The sequence below is a fragment of the Haliaeetus albicilla genome, chromosome 12 (assembly GCF_947461875.1).
Source record: "Haliaeetus albicilla chromosome 12, bHalAlb1.1, whole genome shotgun sequence".
Taxonomy (NCBI): Eukaryota; Metazoa; Chordata; class Aves; order Accipitriformes; family Accipitridae; genus Haliaeetus; species Haliaeetus albicilla.
The window spans coordinates 38925715-38946680 of NC_091494.1; the positions used below are offsets into that span (position 1 = coordinate 38925715).

Genomic DNA, 20966 nt, shown 5'->3' on the forward strand with positions numbered 1-20966 from the left:
TTAAACAAATTTGTAGAAAAAAGAGGGACTTCTAGCATGGTTCTGTCCTTGTGGCTGAGGTGTGCCTGATCTGGTATTGGAGCTCTTGCATCAAGAAAACACAGCTTGCAGTGCTGGACCGTCTCTGCTCTGACTCTGGGCTCTCTCTAGCTTTGGCTGTCGGTGCAGCAGAAAGCAGAGGCACTGGCAGCAATGTGGATCAGCCTGGCTCGGCTTGCCCTTCCCCCTTGCCAACCTGCTATTTCTGTACTTGATTGGAAGAAGCTAAAACTGCTGGATTTTTGCCTTCAGTCAAGGCATTCCTCAACTTCCTAATCCAGGCTCCAGATGGTTAAGATACCCATCTTGACATAGAGGAACAAATAATGGTGGTAAAAAACTTAACCCCCCGCACCAGCCCCTAACCGTGAGACTCTCGGGGACGCAGAAGTTAGCTTCAGAAAGCCCAAATGACCCGCCACCTCTTGCCACCTGCCCGCACTCGCTCAGCGAGACCCAAGAGCGTCACGACCTCCGTGGCAGGCACCTGAGAGCGGGCTCGGAGGGGAAGAGGGCGGCAAGAAAGGGCTGAGACCTGCCGGGCCCTGCCGCAGGGGCTTGCCCGCTGCCGAACCTCCGCGGGTCGCTCCCGGGGGGGCGGGAAAGGCGGTGCCCGGGCGAGCCACGCCGCCTTCCCCCGGCCGCGGGCGGGGGCGACCCGCGTCTCCCCTCGTCGCCGCTCAGCCCGCATCCCTCGGACGTGCTGCAGCTCCGGGCTCTGCCTCCGAGACCACCACCACCCCCCCCCCCCCGAGAGACGCGCAGCTCCCCCGCGCCGGGAAGGGCAGGCCGGCCCGCCCCCGGGCCGGCATGGCTCGGGGGAGGCGCACGGCCGTGCCCCGGGCTGGGGGCTGGGGACACCGCCCGGCCGCAGGCAGGGGCGGGCAGCGGGAGGAGGCGAGCTGTCCGAGCCGGCGCGGGGAGGGGTCACCTGCCCCGTCCGGAGCCGGTGGGCCGGGATGCCGCCCGCTAGCGCTGCCCGCGCTAATTGGATGTTCCCTGGATGGAGGATTTCCTCCCCTCCCGGCTGCGGGAGTCATGAAGGCAGGCTCGGCTGCGCTTGAAAGTTTGCCAAGCAGCAGCAGCTAGGTTTAATTTCTTTAAGGATCTGAGGAGAAGGGGGGGGGGGGGGGGCGGGGGCTGGAGGGGGACCGTTTCCAAGCATGGGAGACAGGCTGCCGGAGCCTCACGCCAGCTCTTCCCCTGCTGTGGCTGCCAGCTCAGAGGCGGAAGAAATCGAGGTGCTGGACTCCGAGGATGTCCTACCTATGGCCGCAGAGGATGTAAGTTTCCTTTGCTCGGTGCCTTCCCTCCTTTCCCCCGGGGCCGGGTTAATCGGCTCAAGCTATTTATAGATGAAGTCCGGGATGGGGGGAGGAATGGGGCTGATGACCCTCTGGGGCGAGGGAAACCCGCCGTGTCCCCCCCCCGCCCTGCGCGCCCCTCGCCGCCGGGTGTCTGCGGGCTCCGGCAGCCGCCGGGCTCTCTCCGTCCCCGGGGCCGCAGTTCCCTTCTCCTCCCAGCCCCAGCCCGGAGTGCCCCGGCGGCAGCGGCCCGGACAGGCTGCCGGTCCGCTCGGTGTCCGTGCCCGGAGCCGCGCCGCCGGGGAGATGCTGGCTCACGGCGAGCTGCAAGCCGGGCGGGCCGGGGCAGCGGGGCTGCGCGCAGAGGCGTCTCTGGAGGCTGAAGAGGGGCTGACGCCTTGGCTTGAGGGGCTTCCCGGGGACAGAGAGCTTCTCCAGAGTCCCAGCCACTCGGAGGGTGACAGATATCTCTTCCAGCCCCCGAGCAACAAACAGCCGAGGAAGTTTTTTCCCCAGCTCGGCTCGGCAGGGCTGATAGCTTCTCTCCACCCTCTGAGCTGTGATTGCACCTGAGGGTGGGATATCTTGGCACCGGGTCTCAGCCTCTGCTCATCCAGCCTAGAAGGACACCAAGTGGTCCTGCGTGCTTCGAATCTGCTCCTGCCAGGCTGAGCAGCAAAGCCTGCAGAGCTGTGGCGGTAGTTCTGCATCTACCGGTCCCGGAGGCAGGAGCTCGCTGTGCACCTGTCCTGGGAGGGAGCGAACGTGAGCAAATCCTGCATGCCTGGTGCATCCCAGACTGCTCGCAGCCCTCCTTCCCAGCAAACTCTGCTGGGATGAGGACTGTGCAAAGTGTCTGCTCAGTCTGCAGAGGTAAGCACAGGGTCTGTTCCTGCCTGTGGAGGCATGAAGCAGCGATATAAACGTCTTTCTGAAGCGGGCTGTGTCTCAGGTCTTGCACCGATATGAAAGGGACGCTTGTGAACTAAGCCTCCAGCAGTGGCACATCCCCTTTCCCCTCTACTTTTATGACACTGCTGGAGGAGCCCGTCTAGGGCTGTTTAGGGGCAGTGTCTGCTCCTCGTCCCCCAGCCCTTCCTTCTGAATCACCTCGAATTCAGTCGCTGTTGGATTTTCATCCCAGAGGGTAGCGGAGGAAGTGCAGTTGCCTGGTAGAGCTGCATTCCCCAGGCTGTATTCCTGAGCACTGTACAGTCAGGAGGAACCGTGTGATGCAGTTTGACCTCTGCTACAACACTGCCAGCTAGTCCTAAGAGGAGCATGCCTCACCCATGAGGGGCATGTGTAGCTTTCACTCGGAAAGGGTGGCTTTGCAGGAGCTTTCACAGTCCAGGTTGCCAAATCCTGGTGCTTGCTTACCTCGGACTGTGACCTTTTCCTCCCTGACAAATTTTGTGCTTGTCTGGATGGTCTACAAGAAAGATTTCCTGTTGTGTTACACATGGGACCCTTGGAGTTACTCCAGCCTCTACATGAATGCAGCCATTAGCAATTCAATCCTGCCAGGAGCCCAAGACATGCTGAAGTGCTGAGTGCCTGGCAGGATTGGGGTCTTGAGACAGGAGAGGGACCATGAGCTTTCCTTGGTGAAACCTAGATTCTCATCCTAGTTCCGCTACTGACTTGCTGCTTGACCTTGAGGTAGGACAGCTTCGGTCTGATCCAGCTCGCAGTGTCTTGCTGTTACTTACGCTGGGATCTGCATTGTTACTTGACTCTGGTACCTTGTTTTCTGCAATCAACAAAATGGAGCTAGAGCCTGCAGTTGCATTGGTTATGGGAAGCTGCTGAGACCTGGCAATAGATTATGTGACAGAAGCCTGAGGTATTGTATATCATCTGCAAGTCGGAAAGGCAGGAAGTGGTGTAAATGCCCTCCTCCTCCTCAGCCAAGATTTCCTGCTGAAACAAGCAGGCTGCAGAGCATCATCTCTGAAAATTCAAACTGCTCTGTGCTAGCCCATGCCCCCCTGAGACCTAACTGGGGGTTGGTTTTCTGTTGTTATTATTACATTTGAGAGCTTGATGTAAGCTGTCTGGCTTGGCCAGCAAGAACTGACACAAGGTCAGTTCTTTATGTGTTATTAACCACAAAAATATTACGTAGTGGAGGTTTGGCTGTCATAGCCTTGACAGTGTATAACAGCTCAGCTGTGATGTCATTACAGCTCTCAGAGCAGCGTTCCACAAAGCCAGGATTCAGGCAGTCCCAAAATGTTCTGTTTAAAGTGCCAGGCTGATTTATGATGATAAATGGGAGTTTATAAATGGATAGAGGCATGGAGAGGAGGGGAGCCAACAACTTAACTGATTAAATGGAATTCAGTGGCCTGATATTCCACTGTCTCTCCAGTCAATTCTGCTTTAGATCTGCCTACCATGTGAAAGGAAATGTTCTTCCAGGACTAGCCAAGACTCTCACCAGAGCTCTGCTTTGCATATAGCACAGTGAGGACATTTGCTTCTATGAGTCTGATGTTTGTTATTTTACTCATTTTGCTTTTCTGGGAAGGTGAATGAAGCAGAAACAGTGTGCTGAACAGCGCTTCAGATAGGAGAGCTAGAAATGTGCAAGGTTTTTTCTGGGGATCCCAAGCCAGTGGTTACCCCACTGTTGCCCCATGGAAGTTGTTCTCTTCTCAGCTGGCCCCCCAAATCCAGGGGAGATGAGAGAGTGCCTTAAACAATTCATTAGGAATTTCCTCTGTTCTGTGGGACAGTGAGGCAGCAAGCCTGGGTCAGGGAGGTGGCCTGACGTCAGCCTTTCTATGAAGCATAAATCAGAGGCAGTCACCAGCTTGTTTTTTCTGTTCCAAAGTGACAAGGACTTGTGGAACGTTCACATGGTCATCAGTATTGAAGTGGAGCTTTCTCCTATACAGAGCTTTTAAGGCAGATCTTCTAGAATGAAAGTTGTGGGGTAAATCCTTGTAATGGGCTCCCTCCAGCCTTCCACCCTGCCACCTTGCATGAGAGGAATTACCCGTTTTTCAGATGTGGACGTGTGAGGCTCAAAGAACTGATGGGTTATCGAAGACCTTGGAGCAAGTCCCTGCCAGATTTAGGAGCAGGCAGCAGACAAGCCTCTGACAACCTGCAGGGCAGTCTGTGGGTCAGTGTTGGGCCACAGGATCTCAGAAAGGGATCTGAAAAACCATTGCTAATTCCTCCCTCCCCTCAGTATACACCAAGCTTTCTTGATCTCTGTGAGTAAAAAAGCCTTTTATTCCTTGCTTGCCTGCAAGAAGACAAAGAGGGAGAAAACAGAATTAACACATGAATGTTCTGAGTTCATCCTAATTTGGATTTGTAAATGAAAACTGTCCTCCCTGTGGTTGGTAGCTTCCCCCTGCCTCCTCCCCCGGAAGGGTAGGTGATTCTGGGATGAAGAAGGATGTTGGAAATGGCACTAAATCATTTGGTTATTTCTTTGTTAGAATATACTTCTACAGTTTACTGCATGTTAATGTCGTTGCTCTTATACCTTCTTTTTCTTTTTTCCTCCCTTATGCATTGCCTCTCAGCACTGGAAAGCCCTATTTGATCAGGTATGTGAACAACTGATATATTGTCTCTGTCTTGTGAGCAAAGTGTCTAACCTCCAGTTAATTTCCTCTGTACTAGATTTTCCCTGCATTTAAAATACAGCCTAGGAATAATGTGCTCCGTGCTCCCAGTTCCCACGATGCTGGTGTGCAAGTCATAATTATCACTACTGCTTTGGGCCTTTCTCTCAATTCCTCTTCAGAGTATCCAGGGACAGAAGCAGGCCCAGCCTGGCCATCCCTACTAGCACAGAGGCTGAGCCGAGGTGCTGCAGCAGGTGCTCTGTTCGCTGCCAGTTGTGCTGTCCTTGCTCTGTGGATTAAAGGATCTTCTACTCTTTGAGGCAGGCAAACTATGACCTGTAAAACCAGCACTGTATTTTTTGAAATGGCTCCCCAGCTGCTAAACTAACTTCTGCGGGGTTACATCCTCCAGGGGACAACCTGCTGCTTTAAACTTGCGCAGAATTAGCAAAGTATCTGCTTCTGTACCAAAGACTATGGTTGTATCAGGTAAATGCCTTGTGGGTCAGATCTGTAGCTGGCTGAAATCAGTGCAGCTCTGTAAAGCTCTGAGTTACTGCTGCTGAGAATTTGGGTTGTGGATTCCAGTTTGTAAATTATGCTTTTAGCTGCTTTAACTGACATGTTTGCTTTGTGGTATTCCTTCCATCTGCCAGGTTGAAATGTGAAGCAGCTATAAACTGAAGGATTTTTCTAGGCTTGACTTGCTTTTAAACTGCAGCACTCTCTTGATGTCATAAAGTTTTGTGCTGTTGTGTGTGCGTGTAAATGTCACCTTCTGTAAGGGAGCTCACTCTGATGCTGGCATCGTCCTGGCAATACTAAAGTTCGGATGGGATTTTGTCCCTGCTTTATGAGGCGATAATCTTGCTTCTGTGTCTGGCTGAACTGCAAAGCCAAAAGCTGTGGTGCAGTCTCCGGGAAAGGATGTCCTTGGTACCCTAGGGGTCCCGTTATCATTCAGCTAATAACTGGACTGCCTGTTCTGATGAGTGCTCATTCATACCCAGTTAGCTGTGACCGACTGCTAATCCACGTGTCTGGACTGCAGTACATTTGTTGTCATACAGTCAAGCAAGCTGGCAGTTGGGAATTAGATTACTATAATTGTTGATCACACCTAAATTGTGTGGTGTATTTGAATTTGCTGGGGCTCATAGGGTATGCTGCCACTCAAAAGGTGGATGCAAGATAAATTGCTTGTGGTCTGGGCTGAATGTTTGTTTCAGCCACTTTGAATTCTCCCCCGTCTCAAACGTTGGCCTTAATTTGGAGTCTGATTCTACAAGCATCCTTTGAAGTCACTGAACCCTTGCGGGATGGGGCTCTTGGCTGGAAGCTACCTCGGGCTCAAAGAGAGGAATCTGTAATTTCCCACTGGACTTGCTTGAATAGTAGATGGGGTTTTTTTTCCATCTTTTTTTCTTTCTAAGGGAGGGGAGAGTTTGACTGTTAGATTTACAGAACATTACCCCAGTAACAAGGGAATGGGCTGTAAAGACAGACCTTCAGTAATTAGCTATATTTCAATTAAGGCTGCAGCTGAAATTTAAGCCTTGTCTGTAAAGCTTTATTATCAAAGAGAATGCAACCTGTGACAACTAGTCGTAAGTCCTGAATAAATCAATAACGTCCTTGTTGCCTGTGGGCAAAGCGAAGGAGCTGCCGTCTTCCTTGAGCGTTATATCAGTAATACAATGCAATTAGCCCTGCAGTGAATTGCAAGATGCTGTTTGTCACGGAACAAGGTTGCTACTCCCAGCAGCTCTATGCTGGCAGGAGAGGGTCGTGTTTTGTTTACCTCTGATTGGCATCCACATGAAACACGAGGACAGTCTTAATAACTAAAGAAAGCCTGTGCATTGAAACTCGGAACAGTTGCAGCCCTCCCTGGGAGATATGACCTGGACTGATGGGTTCTTGGAGTGGAAATGGGTGGCCGAGGATTCACGTGCCCTGTGCATTTGTGACTCAGGGGCTGGGACTGAAGTTTAATACCCACCCTCTCAGCTGAGACACGTGCGCCTCTGCGTTCACCACCTACCAGGAGAGCAGCAGAGCAGGAGAAGGCTCTGGAGAAAGTGTTAGAGCAGCTGGAAGTTCACAGGCTGGGAGTCTGCAAGTCTCATGTGTCTGGGGTGATGGAGTATGACAGCAAACAATGCAAGGGAGGGGTCAGCACTTCCCCCCACCCTTGCCTTTGAGGGGGGAAGAAATTATTATTAATGCTTTTTTTTTTTCTTGTGGGCAGATTTAAAAAAAAATATTTTTATTTAGGTTTACTGACAAAAAAGCAGGTTTCTATTTAGACATACAAAATTAAAGGGTTTGGGTTTTTTTATGACTCCCCCCCCAACATCTTAAATTAAAAATTCAAAACTTCTTGATGAAAATTGCTGCTCAGCCATAAAGCCGTGCTTTTTGCTTGTTTATTTTTGGGGAGAGGAGTGACTGACAATGCTTTCTGGGGGAATTTTTTATTTGTTTTGATCCAGCTCTAATCTGTCACACTGGGAACTGTCAGTGACTCAAGCCAGTATCTCCAGCCACTTGCAGATTGCTTCTTTTTAAGGAGTAAAAGAACTCAAATTTGGCAAAAAGGCAGATCCAGAACGGCTTCCTAGGCTTTCAGGTTCAAAGAAGCCCCTTCCAGGGCAAAATCCTGGCTACACTGAAGCAAGTACCAAAATTCCTCCTACATTTTGTGGGGTAAGCACTTCACCCAAGAGTTTGGGAGTAGGCAGACTCATAGCTTTTCAGTGCTGCAGCCAGGCAGTTACAGTACAGCTGCTGCTTCATACTGTGCTTACGAGATGTGTTTTTTATTACAAGGCCATGGCCCTCGGGCAGCTCTAAGTCACTTTTATATGGGAACTTTTATAGGGATTCATACATTTATTTATTGTGCTCATAAACACCCTCCACCCCCACACACACATTAGCTCCGCATCTGCTGCCTTCTGCAGAGACTGCACTGTCGCTGAGCTCTCCATGCCATCTCTTTGTGGAATCCAAGCTCTGAGCAGAGAAAGGCATTGCCTCTCTCCATCCCTCTGCAATCACTTGGGGTTTTCTTCATTTGTTCTTCACTGGCCAGAAAACCATTTTTTTGTTAATCTTCTGGTAAAGTTAAAAATGTGACAATCCCAGGAGCAGGTCCTGACAGTTTCACACTTCTCTGTGCTAATAAGATCCCTTGTTAATTGCCTTGCATGCAGACATGAATATCTCACTGTCCTTGTTGAAGCCAAGTTGTCTGATGGTTAGAGAGTGAGTCTGCAGATGAGTCTCCTGAGGGGCTGTTCATGCTTTGCCATGTCCTTTCCAGGGCCTTGGTGCCCTTCTTTGCCTCCATGTCCCCAGTGCCCCTGCTTTAGAGATGACTGTAGCTAATCGGTCTTATCCAGCCCTTGGCTGCGCTGACTGAAAGGGGCTATCTAGGAGGACAATGTTCATTATTAGGACAGACCTGCCTTCTGAAGGTGGCTTTTAGCCTTGTTAGATACCAAGAGCTTGTATCATCTTTTCTGTTTCCCCATCCCTATGGCTGCTGAGATTTCAAGTGTGAATTAACATTATCAGCCCTCATCTCGGAGTTCTCACTTCTTCTCACCTGTACCCTGGTTTGTAGTCATGACAACAAGCTTGTTTTAAATAGACATACACAAAACTCTCCCAAAAGACCCTCCTCACTGGCTCAGCACCTTGATCCTATTGCTTGTCAATCCAGGCTGTCTTTTTGTTGCAGCTGCTTTAGAAATCCTGGATTTCTTCCTGAGACTTGTACGTGGGTGTGATGGCAACAGATGAACAGAGTTTATGGGGAATGCAGAGAGATGCCAAGTTACCCAGTCTGTGTAGGCAGCTAATGGAAAACTTGAGCTCAGAAACAAGCCTGTAGAGATATCCTGGACCAGAGGTGCACTTACCAGGAAGAGTTCAGTTGCTGACACTACCAGCAGTGGGTGCAGCTGAACCTGCTCTGCCATGCTCATAAAGCATTAAAATATGCTTGAAAATATGCTGACTTTGCAGCTTCTTAAATCTAGGGCTGGTTCCTGCACGAATGAAATTGCAAAGCAATCCATAAAATCAGGCCAGCTATTATCATGGTTGGCGGTAACCGAGAAAGGGAATTATTTTGTACTCAGTGATCTTTTATGTTAACTGTGTCCCTTTTCTCTGGATAGCCTTTAACACAGGCAGGACGAGCTATTTCCCACAGTGTAAAAGAAATTCCAGTTTGTTTACTGGGGCACTGTTGAGCTAAACATCCCACTTCACTTTGAAAAGTTTCCCTGACTATTGTTGCTGGCTAACCCCTGCCGACTGTGGCTGGAAGACCTCACCAGGCAGGTGTCTCTGAGCTCTGGGCAGTGGTTTATGCCTGGAGATTTTACCACTTTCTCTGACAAATTGCTTGTGTCTTACCGCTGGGTGTTGTGGGTCACTGGGAGCAGGAGGAACAGAAACTGCAAGATGAGGAACAGGGAATGATGGCAGTGAGAACAGCAGTACAGACAGGGGGGTTGAACACAGGGTTGTATGCAACCTTTAAGCCCTTGCCTAAATTTTGGACTGTCACTGCCTTTTTAGAGTAGTTTTCGTCAGGACATATGTCCGCATTTAAGTGGAGTGGTGCTGCAAAGAGTTTATAGGAACTGGAATTAGGAAATAGTCATAGACTTGTACTTCATCTCCTAACGTGAACTGGAGAATTAGAGCTACTGATGGGAAGACTGTCCATGGTGATGACAGATTAGCAACCAGGCCCTAAAACCAGGGTCTGCCTTGTCTGCTATATTAGATGCTTCTGTGAGCCTGACAAAAAATTTGCCCCCCTTCTCCCCCTCCACCAAGCTGTGCATTGTAAAGGGGAAAGACACTTTAAAAGCTACAAGGGTCTCTTGGCAATGCACAGAGGGGGTTCTGCATCTGCCCCACGCCTCGAAGTCTAATCTCATTTACAGTTGTCAGCGTGGGCTGCTGGAGTAGATGAAAGGCAGAGGACAAGGAGGGAGAATAGATTAGTCTCGAGCAGAGGGCACTGGGAGTGCACCTGCCTCTGCCCCGCTACCTTGAGGAGGGGCGGCGATAGCAGCTGGGCATGTGTCATCTGCTGCTCTTTGAGGCGCCCAGCCATGGAGCACACGATTAATCACTCAAGGGGCTGGGCTTTTGTGAGCGATAAAGCCCTGGGATTTAGGCAGGGCTCTCAGGCCTTTTTTTCTGAGCAGCGCCATCACTTTACATTTCTCAAGTGGCGTTTTGGTCGCAGGGAGCTGCTGTCTGTGGCCACAATGCTTCCCTTTCTCCTCCCCCCCCAAACTGGGCTGACCTTTGTCATGCAGCATTAACCCTTTGACTCCTCCACTTTGGGTTATGGAGTTGGGAAAAAAAAAAAGAGTCCCTTCAAATTCATTGCCCTGTGGACAGACTTGAAGGGAAGAATGGGCTGGTAAGAGAGGATCTGGTTTTGCTGAAGGAGATTGGTTTGCTGTTGCTGCCTGGATTATCAAGCCCTCGTTGCCTTCTGCCAGAGGCTCTTTTGAATACAGCAGCCCCTGGGAAAGAGGGGAGGGGAATTTATCCTTCCTTCAGTCAAGGAGGGAAACTGAGGCATTGAGCAGCAAATAGATGTCTGAGAGACTATTCCCTCCGCAGGGTAATGTCTTGTCTTTTACCATGCCTGGATTAGCCTGTGTCTGTCCCCAGTGTTGTTACAGCGGATGGCAATCTCCCAGCACTTCAAGGCTTATACCCAGATTTGGCTTTTAGCCACGATACCCTGGAGTGATGGCTCAGCATGAAAAAGCTACATGGAGGTCATTAATGATCTTCCCGCCTCTTGCAGGATGAACAGCAGAAATTCCCCAAGTTCTTCCTTAATCTTCTAATACCTCTGTACACTGAACATCAGCCAGCCCTTAAGCTGGATGCGGGTCTCTGGGATTGTCTGTATTTACACCTTCCCTGCAGCATGAATGGTTTGTGGTCCGCTATCCCATTTCCCCTTTCCCCGGCTATTTGGTTATTCCTCTGTCCAATCCCACTGGCCTGTGCACAGACTGTTGGCTTTGCCTAGTGCAGAAAGTTGGGAGTAGAAGCCATCCATATGAACTAGATATCAGCAGTGTAGCAAACACAGCAATATTAAGCTTGTGCTGGTAGAAGTAGGCATCTCCTGAAATGTTTCAAGGAGTCATAACACACACCGAAAAGCACATGGAGGCTGAGTCAGTCTTACACAGCTCGTGAGTTATTGGCAGCTTGATGTCTCTAGATTTGTAAAAGCCTCAGGAGGCTTCCTACTCATTACACATTTGTGTACCTTCCATGTCTGATCTGCCTGGAAACCTGCACATTAGAGTGCAGTGTCCAAGAGGGATGGCAAGCTGCATTGAGAGGGTTGTATCTCTCTGCTGCCTCCTGATCCCAGCTGCAGTGGGAGGCTTTGGTAGCGTACGCTCTGCCATTTCAGCTGAATGACCAGGATGGTTTTTAGGCACATAGATCCTTGCTAATGCATTGTTCTCAAATCCTGTCTTGCACATAGAAAATCACTGAAGCAATAAAAACATTTAAGCCTACATGTTTAAAAAGAAAGGGGGGAAAAAGGCCGTAAACAGAGTGGATTGATGCTGTTCTGCAAATCAGCTGGTGCATTGTGCTCTGTGGCTGTGTGCTCTGTTATGACAGAGAAGGGGAAGAGATCATCCTGTCTCCAAAGGAATAAACCAGCTGCTTAGCGAGTGGAAACGGTTTGGAGGTGCTTTTCTACACCATCATGACTTATGCCTGTAACATTTACAGGGCTTTTAAAGTTACTCTCTACCAGACCTGGAAAGCAAGTGTTTCTCTTCTGCGGTAGGAAGTATGATGTTCCCATTGCCTTACGGTATTTGCAGTCAGTGCAAATGTACTGGGGCACGTTTGCAAATTAAATGCAGCAGTGGGCGTGTTTGAGTTTGACAGCAGCCAAGGAAGCTGTGATCTCTTTCTGTCTCCTCACTAGGCATTGTACAATGTGTTGGTCTGAAAGCAGCTTGGTACCAACACCCCACGAGACAAAGTTGATGGGGTTCAGTTGATGACCTGTTTTCCTGCACCGTTGTATGTACAGGCTGCTGAGGAAAGCTGATCTCTGAATGCGCTGGATTTTTATGTGATTCAAACCTTGCACTGTTTGCCTGTTCAGGCTGTAGCACTTTGAACAGTCACTTCTTTCCCTCTCCTCTCCTAGTCTCCTGAGTGGCGACATCCCCCCTGATTCAGCTGCTCATGATGATGCCGGGGGTATTCTATCACCAGAGACAATGTGTTTTGGTGAAATGTGTAGTGAAAGTCCTGAACGTTTGTGATTACACCAAGTCTCATTTGGACCTTGAATTCCTTCAACTTTAAAACCCCAGCACTAGCAAGACACAGTGAATGTATGTATTCTTAGTATATGTTCCTGTTGCTTAGGAACAGCTGTCTGCAGTGACCCTGTGTTGCTAGTGAGAAGAGTAACGATGTGTGAAACTAATGTTAAACAAGCAAGATCAATCTTACCCCTAGGAACTGTTCTTCATGTTCTTTGATACTTGACATACTCTGTAAGTAGCATATACTCTGGTGTTTCCTGGGTTGCATGAGGAAAAAATAAATGAGGCTGCTGAAGGCAAAGCTGTTTGTGACTATCATCAAACCTCTGGTCTCATGTACTACTTCAGGGCAGTGTTCCCTGAGGAAGCATCTCTTTGCCTCTGTGATCCTTCATGATTAGGTACTGGTAATGATGGAGACCCTGCTTTGTGTAGCATACTTGTTTGTGATGTACGATTGTAGTGGAAGTGCTTGTTGATGACAGCCTACAGCCAGCAAGACATAGTCAAGCTTACCTCTCGGCAGCGAAAGGATCAATATTATAAAAGGTGAAAAATGGAAAGTTTTACAAAAACTGGTGGAGGACTTGATCCTGTGTGCTCCGACTTGGTCTAGCAAAGCGCTTGAAGCACAAGTGTGACGATTGTCCTGGACCCTTTATATGTGTAACATCAACTGTATGTTTTGCTGGGGCTGGTACCAGAATGGTGTGTGCCCTAAGGGATTTGGAGAGCAAAGTGGGTTTTTAGTTCTGCCCCTTGGCTCTGAAAGAGAGCCAGATGCTTGTTTCCCTCTGCTGGCTTCCTGCCACTCCTCTTCCACGTTTACTTACCCTCCCACTGAGAAAGGGAGGTGGGCCTTGAGCATCTTTCCTCACTGCAGGCAGTGGCCTCCATGGAAGGATGTTGCTTTTTAGCCTTGTTGTTTGCACTGGGGAGGAAAATGAAAGTGTTTAATGTGGTTCCTTCTTCCATTTGAACTGCTGCCTCTTGCCTCAGCTACTCCCTCGTGGTTGCTCATAGAGGAGTTACTTTTGCACGGTGTTGTTATCACTGGATTTATGTCTCTGGGTTGTTCTCCTCCCTGTCAACGGGGAAGGCACAAACATTTTTCCTTCATGTGTCTGCTGACAGTAGTATTTGGGTTTTGGAGAAATGTTTATTTTGCATTGATTTGTGCATTTAGGCAGCCCCTTTGGGGGTGACTGCTGTGAAGAGCATGGGAGATGGTCCTGCTGCTGCTATCTTTGGTCACTGAGCTGTGCCTGGAGACCATGGCTGGAGGAATAACTTACTTCCGACCTAAATTAAATGTCTGAAGAATCTTTATTGAGCTGCATGTTTGCTTTATCACACTTGGACTTGCCAGCCCTGGGAACTGTTTGGGGATGTCTTGTGCATATGCGTATATGTGCAGGATGGCTCTTGTGCCTTCAGCATGTTAAATATTCTGCTGTTGTCTCCTCTAGAGCTCTATGAACTAGAGTGTATGTTGGCTTTTTCAGAGGATTCTCCAGTGTTGGGCACCCCCACCAGAGGTTTTTGCTGTTGCAATGCTTTTCAGTCAGTCTGTATCCCAGAGGCTGTAGTGTGCTGGCTTGCTTGTGTGCTCTTCACCTGATGGGTGCCTCCTGCCTGCATTCATTGCCTTCTACAGCATTTGGAGAGGCCAAACCCATGTCTTTTTACGAATGGGTGTATGGCCGGTTTATCTACCTGTCAGGTGCGACAGGAAACAGCTTTTGTGGTAGGGCAGCAGCATAGCTTCATAGTTATATGTGAGAGCTGAAGCTGGCTGGGATATAAATACTGCACATTTCCCTTCAACAAGATGGGTGCATTGGGTGACTTCTCCCAGGGTGGTGATAGCCAAAATGTCTCCCAAAGAATTGTCATATATGTCTGAAACAGTATCTTCCAGCCTTATTCCCTCTGTGGCCCATGAGCTGAGAGCTGCTGTTGCTGCATTGATTTATGGGATCTTTTAGGATTGGTACTGGTGGCCGAGAAGAGCTGGGGCAGAAAGTCATTTGCCAGCTGCTGATTTATGGCCCTAGTAAACAGTCCTGAAAAGCACAGTGAGAATTTTCTGGACCTTATGTGGTTCCAGCTGACTGAAAGCTCCAGGCTGTTATTTGACCATGTGGAATAATAAAACTGTAAAAACTAATTAACTTTTGGGCCCACTGCAAAACAAACTAGTTCATGCAAAAAATTACTCCATACTTGCAAGCAACAGTGACTTTATGGGCTTATAAGCCTGTATTTAATGACCAAGCATGTAGTACGATGTGTGAAGTATGTTCCTTTTGCTGACTTCTAAGGCCAAACAGAATATAACAGGCTCTACTGATCATTGAGGGTCTGAATACCAGCTTGGGATAATGTTCTCTTTCATCCTTATTAATTATGTAGCTGATGTGTGGGTGGAGGTTTGACACAAAGCTGCATTAGATGTTTTCTTGTAGTGTCTAACAGCCTGAATTACACACACCCAACCTGAGCCGAAGCAGTTCATTCAAGGAAACATGCTCTCTGCAGTGTGAGTGCCGTAGTCTTTCTGAGGTCATTCTCTGCTCAGCGTTCCTCCTGAGGTATAGCTGAATGAGCTCTTTCCCGGAGGGAACACCAAGGTATTTTTCTGATGTTAGCAGGCAAACAGTCAGCCCTGCTCAGGACCTGCCTCCCGTGATGAGGATGCTCTGTGTGTGCCAGTTGTGATGGTGACATCAGAGAAGGGATGTTTCTGAGTGCCCCGGTACTGTGTTCCTTGCCAATGACAAAACACTTACCAACATCTTATAGATGGCCCAGCCTCTGTCATCCTACACCGATTTGGACGAAGGGAGTGACTGACTGTTCTTCCTGCTTAATCAGATTACTGAGGTAACCCTGCTTCTGTCCCATCACTCCTGCATTACTCAGTAGCCCTTAATACTGCATGTTTAACTGCCTGTATTGTTAGAGTCAAAGCTGTGCCTGCTGATTCCTGTTCTCCTTTGCTAGGGTCTATCAATTTAGCTGGTGGCAAGAGCTTTGTGTAGAGCCACATGATGCCGCTTTGCTGTTCTTTTCTGATCGGTAACTCATCACCCCAAAGAGCAGGGCTGGCCCTTTTGCAGAACATAGGATGCTCTGGAGTAAGCTGTGCAGTTGTTTGCTATGTTTGAGCTGCGCAGGCTTGAGCTATGGTTCCTCAGAAAGCAGACAGTGCATGGCCTCTTCTCTGCCCCTGTTGAGAAGGGAGGGGAGGAAGGTTGAATATTGTACCAGGTCCCTTTGCTGCCCCGCTACGTGGCTGTGGAATGAGGGAGCCTGATCTGGAGCTACCTGCTGTGGGGGGAAGGTTGTGTGCTGGCCAGGTCCGCGTGACCTGGGTCATGCAGATAGAGCATCTCATACCTTGGCAAGATATTTGTCATGATTCCTGATACAGGAGCAGTATTTGGAATTTGAAAGAGACACTATCTTAAAGGTAGGAAAACTGTGATGTGATGAGATTTTTTTAAAAATTATTTATTTATTTTAAAGTTTCCCCCCCTCTCTTTCTGATGGATATGCTTGAATTGTCATGGTACTCAGCACCAGAGTACCAACTAGCATGGGTCTATCTCAAGCTTTGGTTTTCTCTGCTAAGCTAAGTATTATTGCAGAGCTATTATTTGACCTAAAATACATGTGTGTGTGTGTACTCACTGCTATAGAATTCTACTTTTTCACGCATCAAATCAAGTCCCTGTGGATTTTCACCTCCTTCCCAGGTCTGGCAGACAGTGAAAAAGGGAGCTATTTTTAATCTGAAACGTTCTGTGTTTCAAGTCCAGACTATAAAATGTGGTTTTTCTCCTGACAAGTTTCATGGCTGATTGCTGTAAAACTCTTTGTCTTTAAAGGAAGGATAAAACTTCCTACAGGAAGGGCAAAAGTTCTGATTTTTGGGGCTATGGATCTTAGTTCCTTTGAGAAACTGAAAAACAGTGGCAATCACTGTCCTTGTATTAAAGAATTTACTGAGAAGGAGGAACAATTTAACAGAGGAGTCTAGGAAAGTCAAATGTGGTAGAGTGATATCAAGAGACGCAGTTCTCCTCCAGGAGGGGGAACGATAGTCACTGGATTAGGAATTATTTCCCTGAAACAGTATTTCTGACAACCAAAGAGATGGGCATCACTAGAAGAATGGTGCTTACACACCTTGCATCATCTTCTTGCTGTCACAACAGTTCTGTCATCCCACTGGAGTCACTGCTCCATCTGTCCTCTTGAAAGGCTGACATGTATTATCCAGAAGAGAAGATTAATTTCTGGTCCAAGTGTTCTCCCTGCCCAGAAGAAATGGGTATAGAAAAAGTTTCTTCCTCTTGTCCTGGTTTCAGCTGGGATAGAGTTAACTGTCTTCCTAGTAGCTGGTACAGTGCTATGTTTTGAGTTCAGTATGTGAAGAATGTTGATAACACTGATGTTTTCAGTTGTTGCTCAGTAGTGTTTAGACTATAGTCAAGGATTTTTCAGCTTCTCATGCCCAGCCAGGGCACCTGAACCAAACTGGCCAACAGTGTATTCCATACCATGGGACGTCCCATCTAGTTTAGGAACTGGGAAGGGGGGGGCAGGGAATCACCGCTTGGGGACTGGCTGGGTGTCGGTCGGCGGGTGGTGAGCAATTGCCCTGCGCATCATTTGTACATTTCAATCCTTTTATTACTACTGTTGTGATTTTATTAGTGTTATCATTATCATTATTAGTTTCTTCTTTTCTGTTCTATTAAACCATTCTTAGCTCAACCCACGAGTTTTACTTCTTTTCCCGATTTTCTCCCCCATCCCACTGGATGGGGGGGGAGTGAGGGAGCAGCTGCGTGGTGCTTAGTTGCTGGCTGGGGTTAAACCACGACACTCTCCACACTGTATGTGCTGTTCTGTGCCCAAGCCCAGTCTGATGGGTCAAAGGGGAAGTCACCTTCCAGGGCAGGTCCATCCTTCTGTGCTGACTGTCCTGTACCCAGGGGTGTGATGATGGGGATAGCAAGTCATTACCACCAAAGTGCAGACACTTGTCTAAGCAGTAAGGGCTGAGACCTCTGGCTTCTTTTTGCTCTAAAGGGAGGAGGAGGGAGAGAGGCAGAACAGATCTGGCGGTACAGGAAGGCTTGAGTTGGGGAAAGTAGCATGCCCGGTTTTGCAAGGTAGCTTTAGGTCAGCACTTCAGGGTAGGCGGTAGGCTGGATGACTTGGGTGTGACAGGAGCAGTGTTCCCTAGTCAGTGCTGAACCCTGTCCCCCCAGCACTGGTGGAACTGCTTCAGTGCAAACCCCGGCTCAGCTTTCTTCTGGCTCCCAATGCTGAAGGGGCTAATCGTGACAGTCCGAGGGGTCTCTGTGCTGGTGGCCCCTTGAGCTGGGACAGCCCTCACCTGCCCTGCTGCAGCCTTGGTAAGCACAGAATTGCAGCTAATGAAACACAAGGTAAGATAAGCTCCCTGTAATTGTATGGGCAGAATTTTTCCTTGCTGAGTAAATTTCCATCTTGGTTACTAACCTGGCAGCACCCTGCAGACGTAGCCTTGGTCTTTGCTCTAAGGACTGTCTAACACAGGCAATGGGTAATGGCATCCTGGCACCTGATAAGGCTTAATGGGACAGCCAAGCTCTGAGTCCAGCAGAATACCCGCAGTACTGCCCTGCAGTATGCTCCTCTCTTTTCTGCCTGATGCAGCAGGGGAGCAGCACTTGTCTCCTGGGGCTAGCTAGATCATTGGTGTTTCTGCCTGGCCTTCGTCTCACTGGTGTTGCTCACCAGATATGTCACTAAGCAGCAGCAGAGAGAGACCCAGTGGCTCAGATCTGATTAACCTCTACAACTTTATCCTGTGTCTTAATTGGATTAGCTGCAGGGGGGTGGTTTCACTATGGTTCCTGTTTTTTTCTTGAACCGGTACTTATCACTGTGACATCTGATGCAAGCAACAAGTTAGAGTAGCAAGACCTGTGAATAAACAAGTAGTGTTTGCTTCTTCCCCACTGCTCAACTAACAGCTCCTGCCATTATGTTCTGAAAAATTGCTGTAGCTGATGCCTGTGAGATGGGTCTGAGTAAGCCCTGCAATCAAACCTCTTGGGAGGTGTGGGTCTCACCTAACAGCCTGGATGCCAGACCAAGAGTCCCTGATTGCTAACTGCAGTTCTGTCACTTTTGGGAAGGATTTCTGCTCAGTAAATGTTCAAAGCAGTATTAACTTTCCATGTTCAGTATCTTTCATCTTTTCTCTGAGCTTTTTAGTTTCCTTCAGGGCCTGATTCTTCTGTACCTTAGGGTTTTTGCTTGTATCGCTGCAGTGGCTGTGGGCTGTAGGGAATTTGCCTTATTCAGCACTGCAATAGCCCTTCCTCTTCAAGGACTTCAAAGCTCATTCTCCAGTATCACTTCATTTAGTTTCGCAGGTAGGAACAGGGAATAAGGAGATCAGTGATCATATCCTGTTACAGTGGGGGACAGGCTGCTACGGACCTAAAAAAGGAGCAGAATCCATTTGATCATGGGATTGCCCCTCATTCCTCAAGCTGCTGTCAGCCTGCGTGGTGCCCAGTTGAGAAAAAGGAGAACCAGTTTACAGGAGACTACCTCATGTCCATCCTTCTGCCAGCAGCACCCAGTTACCTCTTCAACAAGCTTAAAATAGAAGCCATTCTCTTTGCCACAGCTGTAATTGGTCCTGGGTTGGGCACTGGGGAGGGTCATTCACTTCCCTGAGACGATAGAAGGGGTACATGCTGCTGAGAAGCTCTCTCTTATGTCTGTTTCTAGATAGCTGTGCACAAAAAGAGTGAATTGTAGGTGTGATATCAGCACACGGCTCTGTTCCAGGAGGAATAATAAATGTACCAGCACCACTCTAGCTGTTACAAGATCAAAAGTGCTGTTACATTAAAGCTGGTAATGCTGCCTGGCTTGGCAAAAGGGCTGAGAAATTGTTCCAGGGTTTTAATGTATGTTCAGATAAACTGTCTTCCATAGTGACGATCAGGCCTTTGAATTTAGTCCATGTACAATAGCGTGGGTTTTAGTGACTTGGTGAAAATGCAATTCCAAGGAATTCCCTCTTTGCACGGGGTTTGAATGCGATTCATTTGTGAACACTGTGTGCATCACAGTTACAGTCTCTGACTAGAGAGTTCAATACTTCATTGCATCTGGAGTGCCTTTACGGGGCGTGTTGTTGTCAGGCATGGTCTGTGCTGCTGCTTGTAAAGAAAATGCAATCATTAGGTTGAATTACGATGGATGTTAGTTTCCTTTTTCCAATTTAATGTATTCATGTATTTTGTGTCCACTGGCCACTCAGCAGCTTGCAGGCTGGATATGTAAATTGGTAGCTGCAGAGTATGACTGATCCATTAATAGGTGGAATTTGATGCTTATAAAAATGAATGCATTTAATGTTGCATGGCAATGGTTTGCTTGAATTTTTAAGTCGCCTGAGGATCTCTTACTTGGAATTCTGTGGCTCAGGCTATATTTGTTACAAAAGCAATACAAATGGAGAGGCCCTGTGGTTTCAGAGGGTTGGCTATTCTTTTGTCTGTGAGTATCACTTACACTTTTTCTGTATCAAATGTTATTCCAAGGAAGCTGTGAAAATGTGAAATGCAGTGATATCTGAAAACAAAGCATTGCAGTCCAAAATCACTGTGTCCACAGAAATATCTGTCTTTGGAGATCTGTTCAGATAGTATTTTTCAGAAAAAGCCAAGTTTTAGTAGATAATTTTTCATTATTAGGCTTTCATGGAGGGATGTAGAGGACTAAAAGGATTTGGTGGGTCATTAAAATAAGTACAGATCTGCCACTGTGGGGTTTTAAACACAAGATGAAATCCTGGCCCCTATGAAGGGGCCTCATTTGCTTCCTTTGGGCCCCATGCTAATTTCATTACTGATTTCAGAAGGGTAAGGACTTCCCCTGATTTTAATTTTACAGTGTTTCTTTAAGCATGCAGACATAGAAATATTCAGTTTCTTTTGCTGAGGGTTTTATTAAAGCTCACATAATGTGCACCCCTTCCATGGTAGAGCATTCGTGTGATAAATTTCATTTTTCGAGCACATGAGGTTGTGATGATCCCTCAGATATTGAGAGGCTGCATTCTGAAAACATTGGCACTTCTTGCTTTTTCCTTTATCACTGCAAGACAAATACTTCAGCTCTTCATCACTTATGCAAGCCTGGGCTGAAAGGGCAGTAACAAATATACAGGGAGAATGTTGTGATACACACCATAAAGTTGTGCCAAGGAGAAAGGAATATCCAGGCTCAAGTGATCTTTTTCCCTAAGGCTTCTATGGTTTATTTTAATTTTTTCTAAGGTGAAGTGCTGGATCCAAGCCTTGGTAACAGCCAGCATCTTTCATGTCAGAGAAAAAATTCTTTGCTAGCGTATTCCTTGGCCACAGCCTCTCTAAATGCTGGTGATTTCAATGCAGCAGAGTTTGGCCGTGGAAAGACTATCATTACTGTAATAATGTACAGCTCTGTGGGTACTGCATGCATCTCTGACTGATCTGTTCTCATAGGAATGTATACCAGGGTTAGTCTGAACAGTGTCTCCATTTTGCAGCCTGAGGAAATGACCATGGTTTGGTATGTTTCTGAGAAGGTGATGGAAAGAA

At 47.9% G+C, this 20966-nt stretch overlaps 1 protein-coding gene across 4 annotated transcripts in view; it reads left to right on the top strand.

Moving 5' to 3' along the window:
- The first annotated feature begins 728 nt into the window (after positions 1-728).
- The window catches only part of RHBDL3 (rhomboid like 3), a 71555-nt gene continuing 51317 nt past the window's right edge, over positions 729-20966 (top strand). For 2 of the 4 annotated variants that reach the window (XR_011327256.1, XM_069799267.1), the window contains exons 1-2: positions 729-1322; positions 4889-4912. Coding sequence is in view for 3 of the 4 variants with exons in the window: in XM_069799267.1 (XP_069655368.1) it covers positions 1203-1322; positions 4889-4912 (144 nt within the window). In the remaining variant the exon portion in view is untranslated. The remainder of the gene's footprint in view (positions 1323-4888; positions 4913-20966) is intronic. The other 2 variants (XM_069799268.1, XM_069799269.1) reach the window with 2 other exon arrangements.